This window comes from Carcharodon carcharias, chromosome 1, assembly GCF_017639515.1.
Source record: "Carcharodon carcharias isolate sCarCar2 chromosome 1, sCarCar2.pri, whole genome shotgun sequence".
Taxonomy (NCBI): Eukaryota; Metazoa; Chordata; class Chondrichthyes; order Lamniformes; family Lamnidae; genus Carcharodon; species Carcharodon carcharias.
In genome coordinates, this window is record NC_054467.1 from 270880868 (window position 1) to 270896050 (window position 15183).

Here is a 15183-nt window from a genome sequence, read left to right on the forward strand (position 1 = left end):
AACAATGCAGCACTCCCTTAGTACTGATCCTCTGACAGTGCAGAACTCCCTCGGTACTGACCCGCCGAGAGTGCACCATTCCCTCAGTACTGACCGTCAACAATTCCGCACTCCCTCAGTACTGACCTTCTGACAGTGCAGAATTCCCTCCGTACTGACCCTCTGGCAGTGCAGCACTCCATCAGTACTGACCCTCTGACAATGTAGCACTCCCTCGGTAATGACCCTCTGAAAGTGCAGCACTCCCTCAGTACTGACCCTCAACAATGCAGCACTCCCTCAGTACTGACCCTCAACAATGCAGCACTCCCTCAGAACTGACCCTCTGACAGTGCGGCACTCCCTCAGTACTGACCTTCTGACAATGCGGCACTTCCTCAATACTGACCCTCTGACAGTGCAGCACTCCCTCAGTACTGACCCTCTGACAGTGCAGCACTCCCTCAATACTGACCCTCCGACAGTGCAGCACTCCCTCAGTACTGACACTCAGAGAGTGCAGCACTCCCTCAATACTGACCCTCTGACAGTGCAGCACCCCCTCAGTACTTACGCTCAACAATGCAGCAATCCCTCAGTACCGATCCTCTGACAATGCAGCACTCCCTCAGTACTGACCCTCTGACAGTGCAGCACTCCCTCAGTACTGACCCTCAACAATGCAGCACTCCCTCAGTACTGACCCTCTGACAGTGCAGCACTACCTCAGTACTGGCCTTCTGCCAGTGCGGCACTCCCTCGGTACTGACCCTCTGACAGTGCAGCGCTCCCTCAGTACTGACCCTCTGACAGTGCAGCACTCCCTCAGTACTGACCCTCCGACAGTGCGGCACTCCCTCAGTACTGACCCTCTGACAGTGCGGCACTCCCTCGGTGCTGACCCTCTGACAGTGCAGCACTCCCTCAGTACTGGACCTCTGACAGTGCAGCACTCCCTCAGTACTGACCCTCAACAATGCAGCACTCCCTCAGTACCTACCTTCTGACAGTGCGGCATTCCCTCAGTACTGACCCTCCGACAGTCCAGCACTCCATCAGTACTGACCCTCTGACAATGCAGCACTCCCTCGGTACTGACCCTCTGACAGTGCGGCATGCCCTCAGTACTGACCCTCCGACAGTGCAGCACTCCCTCAGTACTGACCCTATGACAGTGCGGCACTCCCTCAGGACTGACCCTCTGACAGTGCGGCATGCCCTCAGTACTGACCCTCCGACAGTGCAGCACTCCCTCAGTACTGACCCTATGACAGTGCGGCACTCCCTCAGGACTGAACCTCTCACAGTGCAGCACTCCCTCAGTACTGAGCCTCTGACAGTGCAGCACTCCCTCAGTACTGACCCTCTGACAGTGCAGCACTCCCTCAGTACTGACGTTCTGACAGTGCAGCACTCCCTCCGTACTGATCATCTGACAGTGCGGCACTCCCTCTGTACTGACCCTCTGACAGTGCAGGACTCCCTCAGTACTGACCCTCTGACAGTGCAGCTCTCACTCAGTACTGACCCTCTGACAGTGCGGCACTCCCTCAGTACTGACCCTCTGACAGTGCAGCACTCCCTCAGTACTGAACCTCTGACAATGCTCACTCCCTCAGTACTGACTCTGTGACAGTGCGGCACTCCCTCATTACTGACCCTCTGAAAGTGAAGCACTCCCTCAGTACTGACCCTCCGACAGTGCGGGACTCCCTCAGTACTGACCCTCCGACAGTGCAGCACTCCCTCAGTACTGACACTCAGAGAGTGCAGCGTTCCCTCAGTACTGAACCTCTGACAGTGCAGCGCTCCCTCAGTACTGACCCTCTGACAGTGCAGCGCTCCCTCAGTACTAACCCTCTGACAGTGCGGCACTCCCTCAGTACTGACCGTCTGACAATGCAGCACTCCCTCAGTACTGACCCTCTGACAGTGCGGCACTCCCTCGGTACTGACCCTCTGACAGTGCGGAGCGCCCTCAGTACTGTCCCTCAACAATGCAGCACTCCCTCAGTACAGATCCTCTGACAGTGCAGCACTCCCTCAGCACTGACCCTCTGACAATGCAGCACTCCCTCAGTAATGACCCTCTGAAAGTGCAGCACTCCCTCAGTACTTACCTTCTGACAGTGCGGCACTCCCTCAGTACTGACCCTCTGACAATCCAGCACTCCCTCAGTACTGACCCTCTGACAGTGCGGCACTCCCTCAGTTCTGAAACTCTGACAGTGCAGCACTCCCTCAGTACTGACCCTCTGACAGTGCAGCACTCCCTCAGTACTGACCCGCAACAATGCAGCACTCCCTCAGTACTGATCCTCTGACAGTGCAGAACTCCCTCGGTACTGACCCGCAGAGAGTGCACCATTCCCTCAGTACTGACCGTCAACAATGCAGCACTCCCTCAGTATAGATCTCTGACATTGAGGCACTCCCTCAGCACTGACCCTCCGACAGTGCAGCACTCCCTCAGAACTGACCCTCTGACATTGCAGCACTCCCTCAGTACTGACCTTCTGACAATGCGGCACTTCCTCAATACTGACCCTCTGACAGTGCAGCACTCCCTCAGAACTGACCCTCTGACATTGCAGCACTCCCTCAGTACTGACCTTCTGACAATGCGGCACTTCCTCAGTACTGACCCTCTGACAATGCGGCACTTCCTCAGTACTGTTCCTCTGACAGTGCAGCAATCCCTCAGTACTGACCCTCTGACAATGCAGCACTCCCTCATTACTGACCCTCTGACAGTGCAGCACTCCCTCAGTACTGACCCTCTGACAATGCAGCACTCCCTCAGTACTGACCCTCTGACAGTGCGGCACTCCCTCAGTACTGACCCTCTGACAATGCAGCACTCCCTCAGTACTGACCCTCTGACAATGAAGCACTCCCTCAGTACTGAAACTCTGACAGTGCAGCACTCGCTCAGTACTGACTCGCCACAATGCAGCACTCCCTTAGTACTGATCCTCTGACAGTGCAAAACTCCCTCGGTACTGACCCGCCGAGAGTGCCCCATTCCCACAGTACTGACCTTCTGACAGTGCAGAATTCCCTCCGTACTGACCCTCTGACAGTGCAGCACTCCATCAGTACTGACCCTCTGACAATGCAGCACTCCCTCGGTAATGACCCTCTGAAAGTGCAGCACTCCCTCAGTATTGACCCTCAACAATGCAGCACTCCCTCAGTACTGACCCTCAACAATGCAGCACTCCCTCAGTACAGATCTCTGACATTGCAGCAAGCCCTCAGCACTGACCCTCCGACAGTGTAGCACTCCCTCAGAACTGACCCTCTGACAGTGCGGCACTCCCTCAGTACTGACCTTCTGAAAATGCGGCACTTCCTCAATACTGACCCTCTGACAGTGCAGCACTCCCTCAGTACTGACCCTCTGACAGTGCAGCACTCCCTCAGTACTGACCCTCCGACAGTGCAGCACTCCCTCAGTACTGACACTCAGAGAGTGCAGCACTCCCTCAATACTGACCCTCTGACAGTGCAGCACTCCCTCTGTACTGACCCTCTGACAGTGCAGCACTCCCTCAGTACTGACCCTCTGACAATGAAGCACTCCCTCAGTACTGAAACTCTGACAGTGCAGCACTCCCTCAGTACTGATCCTCTGACAGTGCAGAACTCCCTCGGTACTGACCCGCCGAGAGTGCACCATTCCCTAAGTGCTGACCGTCAACAATGCAGCACTCCCTCAGTACTGACCTTATGACAGTGCAGAATTCCCTCCGTACTGACCCTCTGACAGTGCAGCACTCCATCAGTACTGACCCTCTGACAATGCAGCACTCCCTCGGTAATGACTCTCTGAAAGTGCAGCTCTCCCTCAGTACTGACCCTCAACAATGCAGCACTCCCTCAGTACAGATCTCTGACATTGCGGCACTCCCTCAGCACTGACCCTCCGACAGTGCAGCACTCCCTCAGAACTGACCCTCTGAAAGTGCAGCACTCCCTCAGTACTGACCCTCTGACAGTGCAGCACTCCTTCAGTACTGAACCTCTAACAGTGCAGCACTCCCTCAGTACTGACCCTCTGACAGTGCAGCACTCCCTCAGTAATGACCCTCTGACAGTGCGGCACTCCCTCAGTACTGACCCTCTGACAGTGCAGTGCTCCCTCAGTACTGACCTTCTGACAATGCGGCACTCCCTCAGTACTGACCCTCTGACAGTGCAGCTCTCCCTCAGTACTGACCTTCTGACAATGCGGCACTTCCTCAGTACTGACCTTCTGATAGTGCGGCACTTCCTCAGTACTGTTCTTCTGACAGTGCAGCACTCCCTCAGTACTGACCCTCTGACAATGCAGCACTCCCTCAGTACTGACCCTCTGACAATGCAGCACTCCCTCAGTACTGACCCTCTGACATTGCGGCACTCCCTCAGTACTGACCCTCTGACAATGCAGCTCTCCCTCAGTACTGACCTTCTGACAATGCGGCACTTCCTCAGTACTGACCTTCTGATAGTGCGGCACTTCCTCAGTACTGTTCTTCTGACAGTGCAGCACTCCCTCAGTACTGACCCTCTGACAATGCAGCACTCCCTCAGTACTGACCCTCTGACAATGCAGCACTCCCTCAGTACTGACCCTCTGACATTGCGGCACTCCCTCAGTACTGACCCTCTGACAATGCAGCTCTCCCTCAGTACTGACCCTCTGACAGTGCAGCACTCCCTCAGTACTGACCCTCTGACCGTGCAGCACTCCCTCAGTACTGACCCTCTGACAGTGCGGCACTCCCTCAGTACCGACCCTCTGACAGTGCAGCACTCCCTCAGTACTGACCCTCTGACAGTGCGGCACTCCCTCAGGACTGAACCTCTGACAGTGCAGCACTCCCTCAGTACTGACCCTCTGACAGTGCAGCACTCCCTCAGTACTGACCCTCTGACAGTGCGGAGCGCCCTCAGTACTGACCCTCTGACAGTGCAGCACTCCCTCAGTACTGATCATCTGACAGTGCGGCACTCCCTCAGTACTGACCCTCTGACAGTGCAGCACTCACTCAGTACTGACCCTCTGACAGTGCGGCTCTCCCTCAGTACTGACCCTCTGACAGTGCAGGACTCCCTCAGTACTGACCCTCTGACAGTGCAGCACTCACTCAGTACTGACCCTCTGACAGTGCGGCACTCCCTCAGTACTGTCCCTCAACAATGCAGCACTCCCTCAGTACAGATCCTCTAACAGTGCGGCACTCCCTCAGCACTGACCCTCTGACAGTGCAGCACTCCTTCAGTACTGACCCTCTGACAGTGCAGCACTCACTCAGTAATGACCCTCTGAAAGTGCGGCACTCCCTCAGTACTGACCCTCCGACAGTGCGGCACTCCCTCAGTACTGACCCTCTGACAGTGCAGCACTCCCTCGGTACTGACCCTCTGACAGTGCAGCACTCCCTCATTACTGACCCTCTGACAGTGCAGCACTCCCTCAGTACTGACCCTCTGACAGTGCAGCACTCCCTCAGTACTGACCCTCTGACAGTGCAGCACTCCCTCAGTACTGACCTTCTGACAATGCGGCACTTCCTCAATACTGACCCTCTGACAATGCGGCACTTCCTCAGTACTGTTCCTCTGACAGTGCAGCAATCCCTCAGTACTGACTCTCTGACAATGCAGCACTCCCTCATTACTGACCCTCTGACAGTGCAGCACTCCCTCAGTACTGACCCTCTGACAATGCAGCACTCCCTCAGTACAGACCCTCTGAAAGTGCAGCACTCCCTCAGTACTGACCCTCAACAATGCAGCACTCCCTCAGTATAGATCTCTGACATTGAGGCACTCCCTCAGCACTGACCCTCCGACAGTGCAGCACTCCCTCAGAACTGACCCTCTGACATTGCAGCACTCCCTCAGTACTGACCCTCTGACAATGCGGCACTTCCTCAGTACTGTTCCTCTGACAGTGCAGCAATCCCTCAGTACTGACCCTCTGACAATGCAGCACTCCCTCATTACTGACCCTCTGACAGTGCAGCACTCCCTCAGTACTGACCCTCTGACAATGCAGCACTCCCTCAGTACTGACCCTCTGACAGTGCGGCACTCCCTCAGTACTGACCCTCTGACAATGCAGCACTCCCTCAGTACTGACCCTCTGACAATGAAGCACTCCCTCAGTACTGAAACTCTGACAGTGCAGCACTCGCTCAGTACTGACTCGCCACAATGCAGCACTCCCTTAGTACTGATCCTCTGACAGTGCATAACTCCCTCGGTACTGACCCGCCGAGAGTGCCCCATTCCCTCAGTACTGACCGTCAACAATGCAGCACTCCCTCAGTACTGACCTTCTGACAGTGCAGAATTCCCTCCGTACTGACCCTCTGACAGTGCAGCACTCCATCAGTACTGACCCTCTGACAATGCAGCACTCCCTCGGTAATGACCCTCTGAAAGTGCAGCACTCCCTCAGTACTGACCCTCAACAATGCAGCACTCCCTCAGTACAGATCTCTGACATTGCAGCAAGCCCTCAGAACTGACCCTCTGACAGTGCGGCACTCCCTCAGTACTGACCTTCTGAAAATGCGGCACTTCCTCAATACTGACCCTCTGACAGTGCAGCACTCCCTCAGTACTGACCCTCTGACAGTGCAGCACTCCCTCAGTACTGACCCTCCGACAGTGCAGCACTCCCTCAGTACTGACACTCAGAGAGTGCAGCACTCCCTCAATACTGACCCTCTGACAGTGCAGCACTCCCTCTGTACTGACCCTCTGACAGTGCAGCACTCCCTCAGTACTGACCCTCTGACAATGAAGCACTCCCTCAGTACTGAAACTCTGACAGTGCAGCACTCCCTCAGTACTGATCCTCTGACAGTGCAGAACTGCCTCGGTACTGAACCGCCGAGAGTGCACCATTCCCTAAGTGCTGACCGTCAACAATGCAGCACTCCCTCAGTACTGACCTTATGACAGTGCAGAATTCCCTCCGTACTGACCCTCTGACAGTGCAGCACTCCATCAGTACTGACCCTCTGACAATGCAGCACTCCCTCAGTACAGATCTCTGACATTGCGGCACTCCCTCAGCACTGACCCTCCGACAGTGCAGCACTCCCTCAGAACTGACCCTCTGAAAGTGCAGCACTCCCTCAGTACTGACCCTCAACAATGCAGCACTCCCTCAGTACAGATCTCTGACATTGCGGCACTCCCTCAGCACTGACCCTCCGACAGTGCAGCACTCCCTCAGAACTGACCCTCTGACAGTGCGGCACTCCCTCAGTACTGACCTTCTGACAATGCGGCACTTCCTCAATACTGACCCTCTGACAGTGCAGCACTCCCTCAGTACTGACCATCTGACAGTGCAGCACTCCCTCAGTACTGACCTTCTGACAATGCGGCACTTCCTCAGTACTGTTCCTCTGACAGTGCAGCACTCCCTCAGTACTGACCCTCTGACAATGCAGCACTCCCTCAGTACTGACACTCTGACAATGCAGCACTCCCTCAGTACTGACCCTCTGACATTGCGGCACTCCCTCAGTACTGACCCTCTGACAATGCAGCTCTCCCTCAGTACTGACCCTCTGACAGTGCAGCACTCCCTCAGTACTGACCCTCTGACAGTGCAGCACTCCCTCAGTACTGACCCTCTGACAGTGCGGCTCTCCCTCAGTACTGACCCTCCGACAGTGCAGCACTCCCTCAGTACTGACCCTCTGACAGTGCGGCACTCCCTCAGGACTGAACCTCTGACAGTGCAGCACTCCCTCAGTACTGACCCTCTGACAGTGCGGAGCGCCCTCAGTACTGACGTTCTGACAGTGCAGCACTCCCTCAGTACTGATCATCTGACAGTGCGGCACTCCCTCAGTACTGACCCTCTGACAGTGCAGCACTCACTCAGTACTGACCCTCTGACAGTGCGGCTCTCCCTCAGTACTGACCCTCTGACAGTGCAGGACTCCCTCAGTACTGACCCTCTGACAGTGCAGCACTCACTCAGTACTGACCCTCTGACAGTGCGGCACTCCCTCAGTACTGTCCCTCAACAATGCAGCACTCCCTCAGTACAGATCCTCTAATAGTGCGGCACTCCCTCAGCACTGACCCTCTGACAGTGCAGCACTCCCTCAGTAATGACCCTCTGAAAGTGCGGCACTCCCTCAGTACTGACCCTCCGACAGTGCGGCACTCCCTCAGTACTGACCCTCTGACAGTGCAGCACTCCCTCAGTACTGACCCTCTGACAGTGCAGCACTCCCTCATTACTGACCCTCTGACAGTGCAGCACTCCCTCAGTACTGACCCTCTGACAGTGCAGCACTCCCTCAGTACTGACCCTCTGACAGTGCAGCACTCCCTCAGTACTGACCCTCTGACAGTGCAGCACACCCTCAGTACTTACCCTTTGACAGTGAAGCACTTCCTCAGTACTTCCCTCCGAAGGTGCAGCACTCCCTCAGTACTGACCTTTGACAGTGCAGCACTCCCTCAGTACTGACCCGCAACAATGCAGCACTCCCTCAGTACTGATCCTCTGACAGTGCAGAACTCCCTCGGTACTGACCCGCCGAGAGTGCACCATTCCCTCAGTACTGACCGTCAACAATGCAGCACTCCCTCAGTACTGACCTTCTGACAGTGCAGAATTCCCTCCGTACTGACCCTCTGACCGTGCAGCACTCCATCAGTACTGACCCTCTGACAATGCAGCACTTTCTCGGTAATGACCCTCTGAAAGTGCAGCACTCCCTGAGTACTGACCCTCAACAATGCAGCACTCCCTCAGTACAGATCTCTGACATTGCGGCACTCCCTCAGCACTGACCCTCCGACAGTGTAGCACTCCCTCAGAACTGACCCTCTGACAGTGCGGCACTCCCTCAGTACTGACCTTCTGACAATGCGGCACTTCCTCAATACTGACCCTCTGACAGTGCAGCACTCCCTCAGTACTGACCCTCTGACAGTGCAGCACTCCCTCAGTACTGACCCTCCGACAGTGCAGCACTCCCTCAGTACTGACACTCAGAGAGTGCAGCACTCCCTCAATACTGACCCTCTGACAGTGCAGCACCCCCTCAGTACTGACCCTCAACAATGCAGCAATCCCTCAGTACCGATCCTCTGACAATGCAGCACTCCCTCAGTACTGACCCTCTGACAGTGCAGCACTCCCTCAGTACTGACCCTCTGACAGTGCAGCACTCCCTCAGTACTGACCCTCAACAATGCAGCACTCCCTCAGTACTGACCCTCTGACAATGCAGCACTACCTCAGTACTGGCCTTCTGACAGTGCGACACTCCCTCAGTACTGACCCTCTGACAGTGCAGCGCTCCCTCAGTACTGACCCTCTGACAGTGCAGCACTCCCTCAGTACTGACCCTCCGACAGTGCGGCACTCCCTCAGTACTGACCCTCTGACAGTGCGGCACTCCCTCGGTACTGACCCTCTGACAGTGCAGCACTCCCTCAGTACTGACCCTCTGATAGTGCATCACTCCCTCAGTTCTGACCCTCAACAATGCAGCACTCCCTCAGTACTGACCTTCTGACAGTGCGGCATTCCCTCAGTACTGACCCTCCGACAGTCCAGCACTCCATCAGTACTGACCCTCTGACAATGCAGCACTCCCTCGGTACTGACCCTCTGAAAGTGCAGCACTCCCTCAGTACTGACCCTCTGACAGTGCGGCTCTCCCTCAGTACTGACCCTCCGACAGTGCAGCACTCCCTCAGTACTGACCCTCTGACAGTGCGGCACTCCCTCAGGACTGAACCTCTGACAGTGCAGCACTCCCTCAGTACTGACCCTCTGACAGTGCGGAGCGCCCTCAGTACTGACGTTCTGACAGTGCAGCACTCCCTCAGTACTGATCATCTGACAGTGCGGCACTCCCTCAGCACTGACCCTCTGACAGTGCAGGACTCACTCAGTACTGACCCTCTGTCAGTGCGGCACTCCCTCAGTACTGTCCCTCAACAATGCAGCACTCCCTCAGTACAGATCCTCTAACAGTGCGGCACTCCCTCAGTAATGACCCTCTGAAAGTGCGGCACTCCCTCAGTACTGACCCTCCGACAGTGCGGCACTCCCTCAGTACTGACCCTCCGACAGTGCGGCACTCCCTCAGTACTGACCCTCTGACCGTGCAGCACTCCCTCGGTACTGACCCTCTGACAGTGCAGCACTCCCTCAGTACTGACCCTCTGACAGTGCAGCACTCCCTCAGTACTGACCCTCTGACAGTGCAGCACACCCTCAGTACTTACCCTTTGACAGTGAAGCACTTCCTCAGTACTTCCCTCCGAAGGTGCAGCACTCCCTCAGTACTGACCCTTTGACAGTGCAGCACTCCCTCAGTACTGACCCTCTGACAGTGCAGTGCTCCCTCAGTACTGACCCTCTGACAGTGCAGCACACCCTCAGTACTTATCCTGTGACAGTGCAGCACTCCCTCAGTACTGACCCTCTGACAGTGCAGCACTCCCTCAATACTGACCCTCTGACAGTGCAGCGCTCCCTCAGTACTGACCCTCTGACAGTGCAGCACTCCCTCAGTACTGTTCTTGTGGGTGAATTGTTAATTTTGATGCTTTATTCACTGTTCCACAGCCTGTTTTACAGGGAAAACCTTTATCTTCTCAAATCCTTTTGTGGAGTCCCCATACTCTAGGCCAATTGTCTGATTTTATTCCTTCAGTCTCGCCTGTTATGAAAGTGGGTTTTACTGTTGTTTGGGCGCTGGGGTGGGTCGTAGGCCTGCTGGTCAATGGCACACTGATTCCACCAGCACCAAACCATCTCAGCGCCATCCAATTTGCCCCTTATTCTCTGTTGGTATTCATTCCCTGAATTTCCTCAATCATCTTAGCCCCAGCTCTCTGTCTTTTTTATCCATTCACGGGATGTGGGCTTCGCTGGCTGGGCCAGCATTTATTTCCCATCCCTAGTTGCCCTTGAGAAGGTGGTGATGAGCTGCCTTCTTGATCCATTGCAGTCCATGTGGTGTAGGTACACCCACAGTGCTGTTAGGGAGGGAGTTCCAGGATTTTGACCCAGCAACAGTGAAGGGACGGTGATATATTTCCAAGTCAGGATGGTGAGTGACTTGGAGGGGAACTTCCAGGTGGTGGTGTTCCCATCCATCTGCTGCCCTTGTCCTTCTAGATGGTAGTGGTCGTGGGTTTGGAAGGTGCTGTCGAAGGAGCCTTGGTGAATTCCTGCAGTGCATCTTGTAGATGGTACACACATTGCTGTTACTGTGTGTCGGTGGTGGAGGGAGTGAATGTTTGTGGATGTGGTGCCAATCAAGCAGCTGCTTTGTCCTGGATGGTGTCGAGCTTCTTGAGTGTTGTGGGAGCTGCACACGTCCAGGCAAGTGGGGAGTATTCCATCACACTCCTGACTTGTGTCTTGTAGATGGTGGAGAGGCTTTGGGGAGTCAGGAGGTGAGTTACTCATCGCAGGATTCCCAGCCTCTGAGCTGCTCTTCACAGAATCATAGAATCACAGAGTCACAATGCAGAAGATGCCCTTCAGCCCATCGAGTCTGCACCGACACATGAGAAACACCTGACCTACCTCCCTAATCCAATTTGCCAGCACTTGGCCCATAGCCTTGAATGTTATGATGTGCCAAGTGCTCATCCAGGTATTTTTTAAAGGATGTGAGGCAACCCGCCTCCACCACCCTCCCAGGCAGTGCATTACAGACCCTCACCACCCTCTGGGTAAAAAAGCTTTTCCTCACATCCCCCCTCATCCCGTCTATATCTTCCTGTAGCCCAAGACACTCAACCTCACTTTTAACCACTCGGCCAATCTTTGTGTCATCCGCAAACTTACTAATCCTACCCCTCACGTAGTCATCTATGTCATTTATATAAATGACAAATAGGGGACCGAGCACAGATCTTGTAGCCACAGTATTTACATGGCTAGTCCAGTTCAGTTTCTGGTCAATGGGAACCCCCAGAATGTTGATAGTGGGGGATTCAGTGATGGTAATGCCATTGAACGTCAAGGGGTGATGGTTGGATTCTCTCTAGTTGGAGATGGTCATTGCCTGACACTTGTGGTGTGAATGTTACTTGCCACTTGTCAGCCCAAGTCTGGATATTGTCCAGGTCTTGCTGCATTTGGACATGGGCTGCTTCAGTATCTGAGGAGTCACGAATGCAATCATCAGCGAACATCCCCACTTCTGACCTTATGATGGAAGGAAGGTCATTGATGAAGCAGCTGAAGTACTTTCCAGGAGCGGAAATGATTTGGGGATGGCTGAGACTTTGGGACTTATCTCCTTCAGCTTTGTAACATGTCACTGTTCTGCTGCAGGTATGAATGATTTTAGTTACCTGCACACTAACTGCTTCGAGATTACCGTGGAGCTGAGCTGTGATAAATATCCCCACCAGACTGAGCTCCCGGCAGAGTGGGAGAATAACAAGGAGTCACTTCTCATCTATATGGAGCAGGTTAGTGTTTGACATGAAACTCCACATTCAGACTGTTACCCACAGGAGCAGGGCCCACTGACACCGCCCTGACTCCTCCTCACCTGTCCCAAAACAGAAATGTCTCTTTCATTTATTGCCCCTTTATGTTGGTGAGATCCAATATTCTACTAACAACCCCACTGCAGGGTAGAGTTGGGATGAACTCAGGTGGTTTGTTTATTTGCCATCCCTCAAACATGGGATGTGGTTTGTCATGTAGCACCCGTGATGTAATACTGTAAAAGAGGGTTAGAGAGGGAAAGGTTCAGATTGCAAAGGTCACAGAGATAATGATTGTTACATGAGTCCAGAATCCAGAAACAATGTCTAAAGGTCTATTCCTTTCACAGAGTTCAGCAGGTTAAAATTAGATCATTCACTTTACCATGAGAGTTGAATTTCATGATGAGACTGAAATGCAGAGATGGATAAGTCCTTGTGGGTGTAGGTACTGGAGTTCCAGTAGAAACAGTGGAGATGGGGTTAGGCATTCAAACCTGGACAGGGTCCCCCTGTTTGGTGCTTTTTTTAAATTATTCATTCACTGGCTTCGCTGGCTGGGCCCAGCATTTATTGCCCATCCCTAATTGCCCTTGAGAAGGTGGTGATGAGCTGCCTTCTTGAGCCGCTGCAGTCCATGTGGTGTAGGTACACCCACAGTGCTGTTAGGGAGGGAGTTCCAGGATTTTGACCCAGTGACAGTGAAGGAATGGTGATATATTTCCAAGTCAGGATGGTGAGTGACTTGGAGGGGAACTTCCAGGTGGTGGTGTTCCCATCTATCTGCTGTCCTTGTCCTTCTAGATGGTAGTGGTCGTGGGTTTGGAAGGTGCTGTCTCAGGAGCCTTGGTGAATTCCTGCAGTGCATCTTGTAGATGGTACACACACTGCTGTTACCGTGTGCATCAGTGGTGGAGGGAGGGAATGTTTGTGGATGTGGTGCCAATCAAGTGGCTGCGGGTGAGGGTGGGGGAGGGGGTGCGGGTGGGGAGGGGGTGGGGGTGGGAGGGGGAGGGGGAGGGGGTGTGGGTGTGGGTGCGGGTGGGGGGGGGGGGGGGGGGGGGGGGGGGGGGGGGGGGGGGGGGGGGGGGGGGGGGGGGGGGGGGGGGGGGGGGGGGGGGGGGGGGGGGGTGGGGGGGGGGGGGGGGGGGGGGGGGGGGGGGGGGGGGGGGGGGGGTGGGGGGGGGGGGGGGGGGGGGGGGGGGGGGGGGGGGGGTGGGGGGGGGGGGGGGGTGGGGGGGGGGGGGGGGGGGGGGGGGGGGGGGGGGGGGGGGAGGGGGGGGGGGGGGGGGGGGGGGGGGGGGGGGGGGGGGGGGGGGGGGGGGGGGGGGGGGGGGGGGGGTGGGGGGGGGGGGGGGGGGGGGGGGGGGGGGGGGGGGGGGGTGGGGGGGGGGGGGGGGGGGGGGGGGGGGGGGGGGGGGGGGGGGGGGGGGTGGGGGGGGGGGGGGGGGGGGGGGGGGGGGGGGGGGGGGGGGTGGGGGGGGGGGGGGGGGGGGGGGGGGGGGGGGGGGGGGGGGGGGGGGGGGGGGGGGGGGGGGGGGCGGGTGGGGAGGGGGTGGGGGGGGGAGGGGGAGGGGGTGTGGGTGTGGGTGCGGGTGGGGAGGGGGTGGGGGTGGGAGGGGGAGGGGGTGTGGGTGTGGGTGCGGGTGGGGGAGGGGGAGGGGGTGTGGGTGTGGGTGCGGGTGGGGAGGGGGTGGGGGTGGGAGGGGGGAGGGGGTGTGGGTGTGGGTGCGGGTGGGGAGGGGGTGGGGGTGGGAGGGGGAGGGGGAGGGGGTGTGGGTGTGGGTGCGGGTGGGGAGGGGGTGGGGGTGGGAGGGGGAGGGGGAGGGGGTGTGGGTGTGGGTGCGGGTGGGGAGGGGGTGGGGGTGGGAGGGGGAGGGGGAGGGGGTGTGGGTGTGGGTGCGGGTGGGGAGGGGGTGGGGGTGGGAGGGGGAGGGGGAGGGGGTGTGGGTGTGGGTGCGGGTGGGGAGGGGGTGTGGGTGTGGGTGCGGGTGGGGAGGGGGTGGGGGTGGGAGGGGGAGGGGGTGTGGGTGCGGGTGGGGAGGGGGAGGGGGTGGGGAGGGGGAGGGGGAGGGGGTGTGGGTGCGGGTGGGGGGAGGGGGAGGGGGTGGGGAGGGGGAGGGGGAGTGGGTGTGGGTGCGGGTGGGGAGGGGGAGGGGGTGGGGAGGGGGAGGGGGAGGGGGTGTGGGTGCGGGTGGGGGAGGGGGTGTGGGTGCGGGTGGGGGAGGGGGAGGGGGTGGGGAGGGGGAGGGGGAGGGGGTGTGGGTGCGGGTGGGGAGGGGGAGGGGTTGGGGAGGGGGAGGGGGAGGGGGTGTGGGTCGGGGTTGGGGTCGGGGTCGGGGTTGGGGTCGGGGTCGGGGTCGGGGAGGGGTCGGGGTCGGGGTCGGGGTCGGGGAGGGGTCGGGGTCGGGGTGAGGGAGGGGTCGGGGTGGGGTCTGGGGTCGGGGTGGGGGTGGGGGTGGGGGAGGACGTGGGGGAGGGGTCGGGGTCGGGTTCGGGGTCGGGGTCGGGGTCGGGGGTCGGGGTCGGGGTCGGGGTCGGGGTGGGGGTGGGGGTGGGGGAGGACGTGGGGGAGGGGTCGGGGTCGGGTTCGGGGTCGGGGTCGGGGGTCGGGGTCGGGGGTCGGGGTCGGGGTCGGGGTCGGGGTCGGGGGTCGGGGTGGGGGAGGACGTGGGGGAGGGGTCGGGGTCGGGGTCGGGGTTG

The 15183-nt window shown here is 57.7% G+C and overlaps 1 protein-coding gene across 1 annotated transcript in view; it reads left to right on the top strand.

Moving 5' to 3' along the window:
* Positions 1-15183, top strand: part of LOC121283107 (probable carboxypeptidase X1) — a 1354098-nt gene that overhangs the window by 1336829 nt on the left and 2086 nt on the right. The window contains exon 12 of the mRNA XM_041197221.1: positions 12320-12459. Within this exon, the coding sequence (XP_041053155.1) occupies positions 12320-12459 (140 nt within the window). The remainder of the gene's footprint in view (positions 1-12319; positions 12460-15183) is intronic.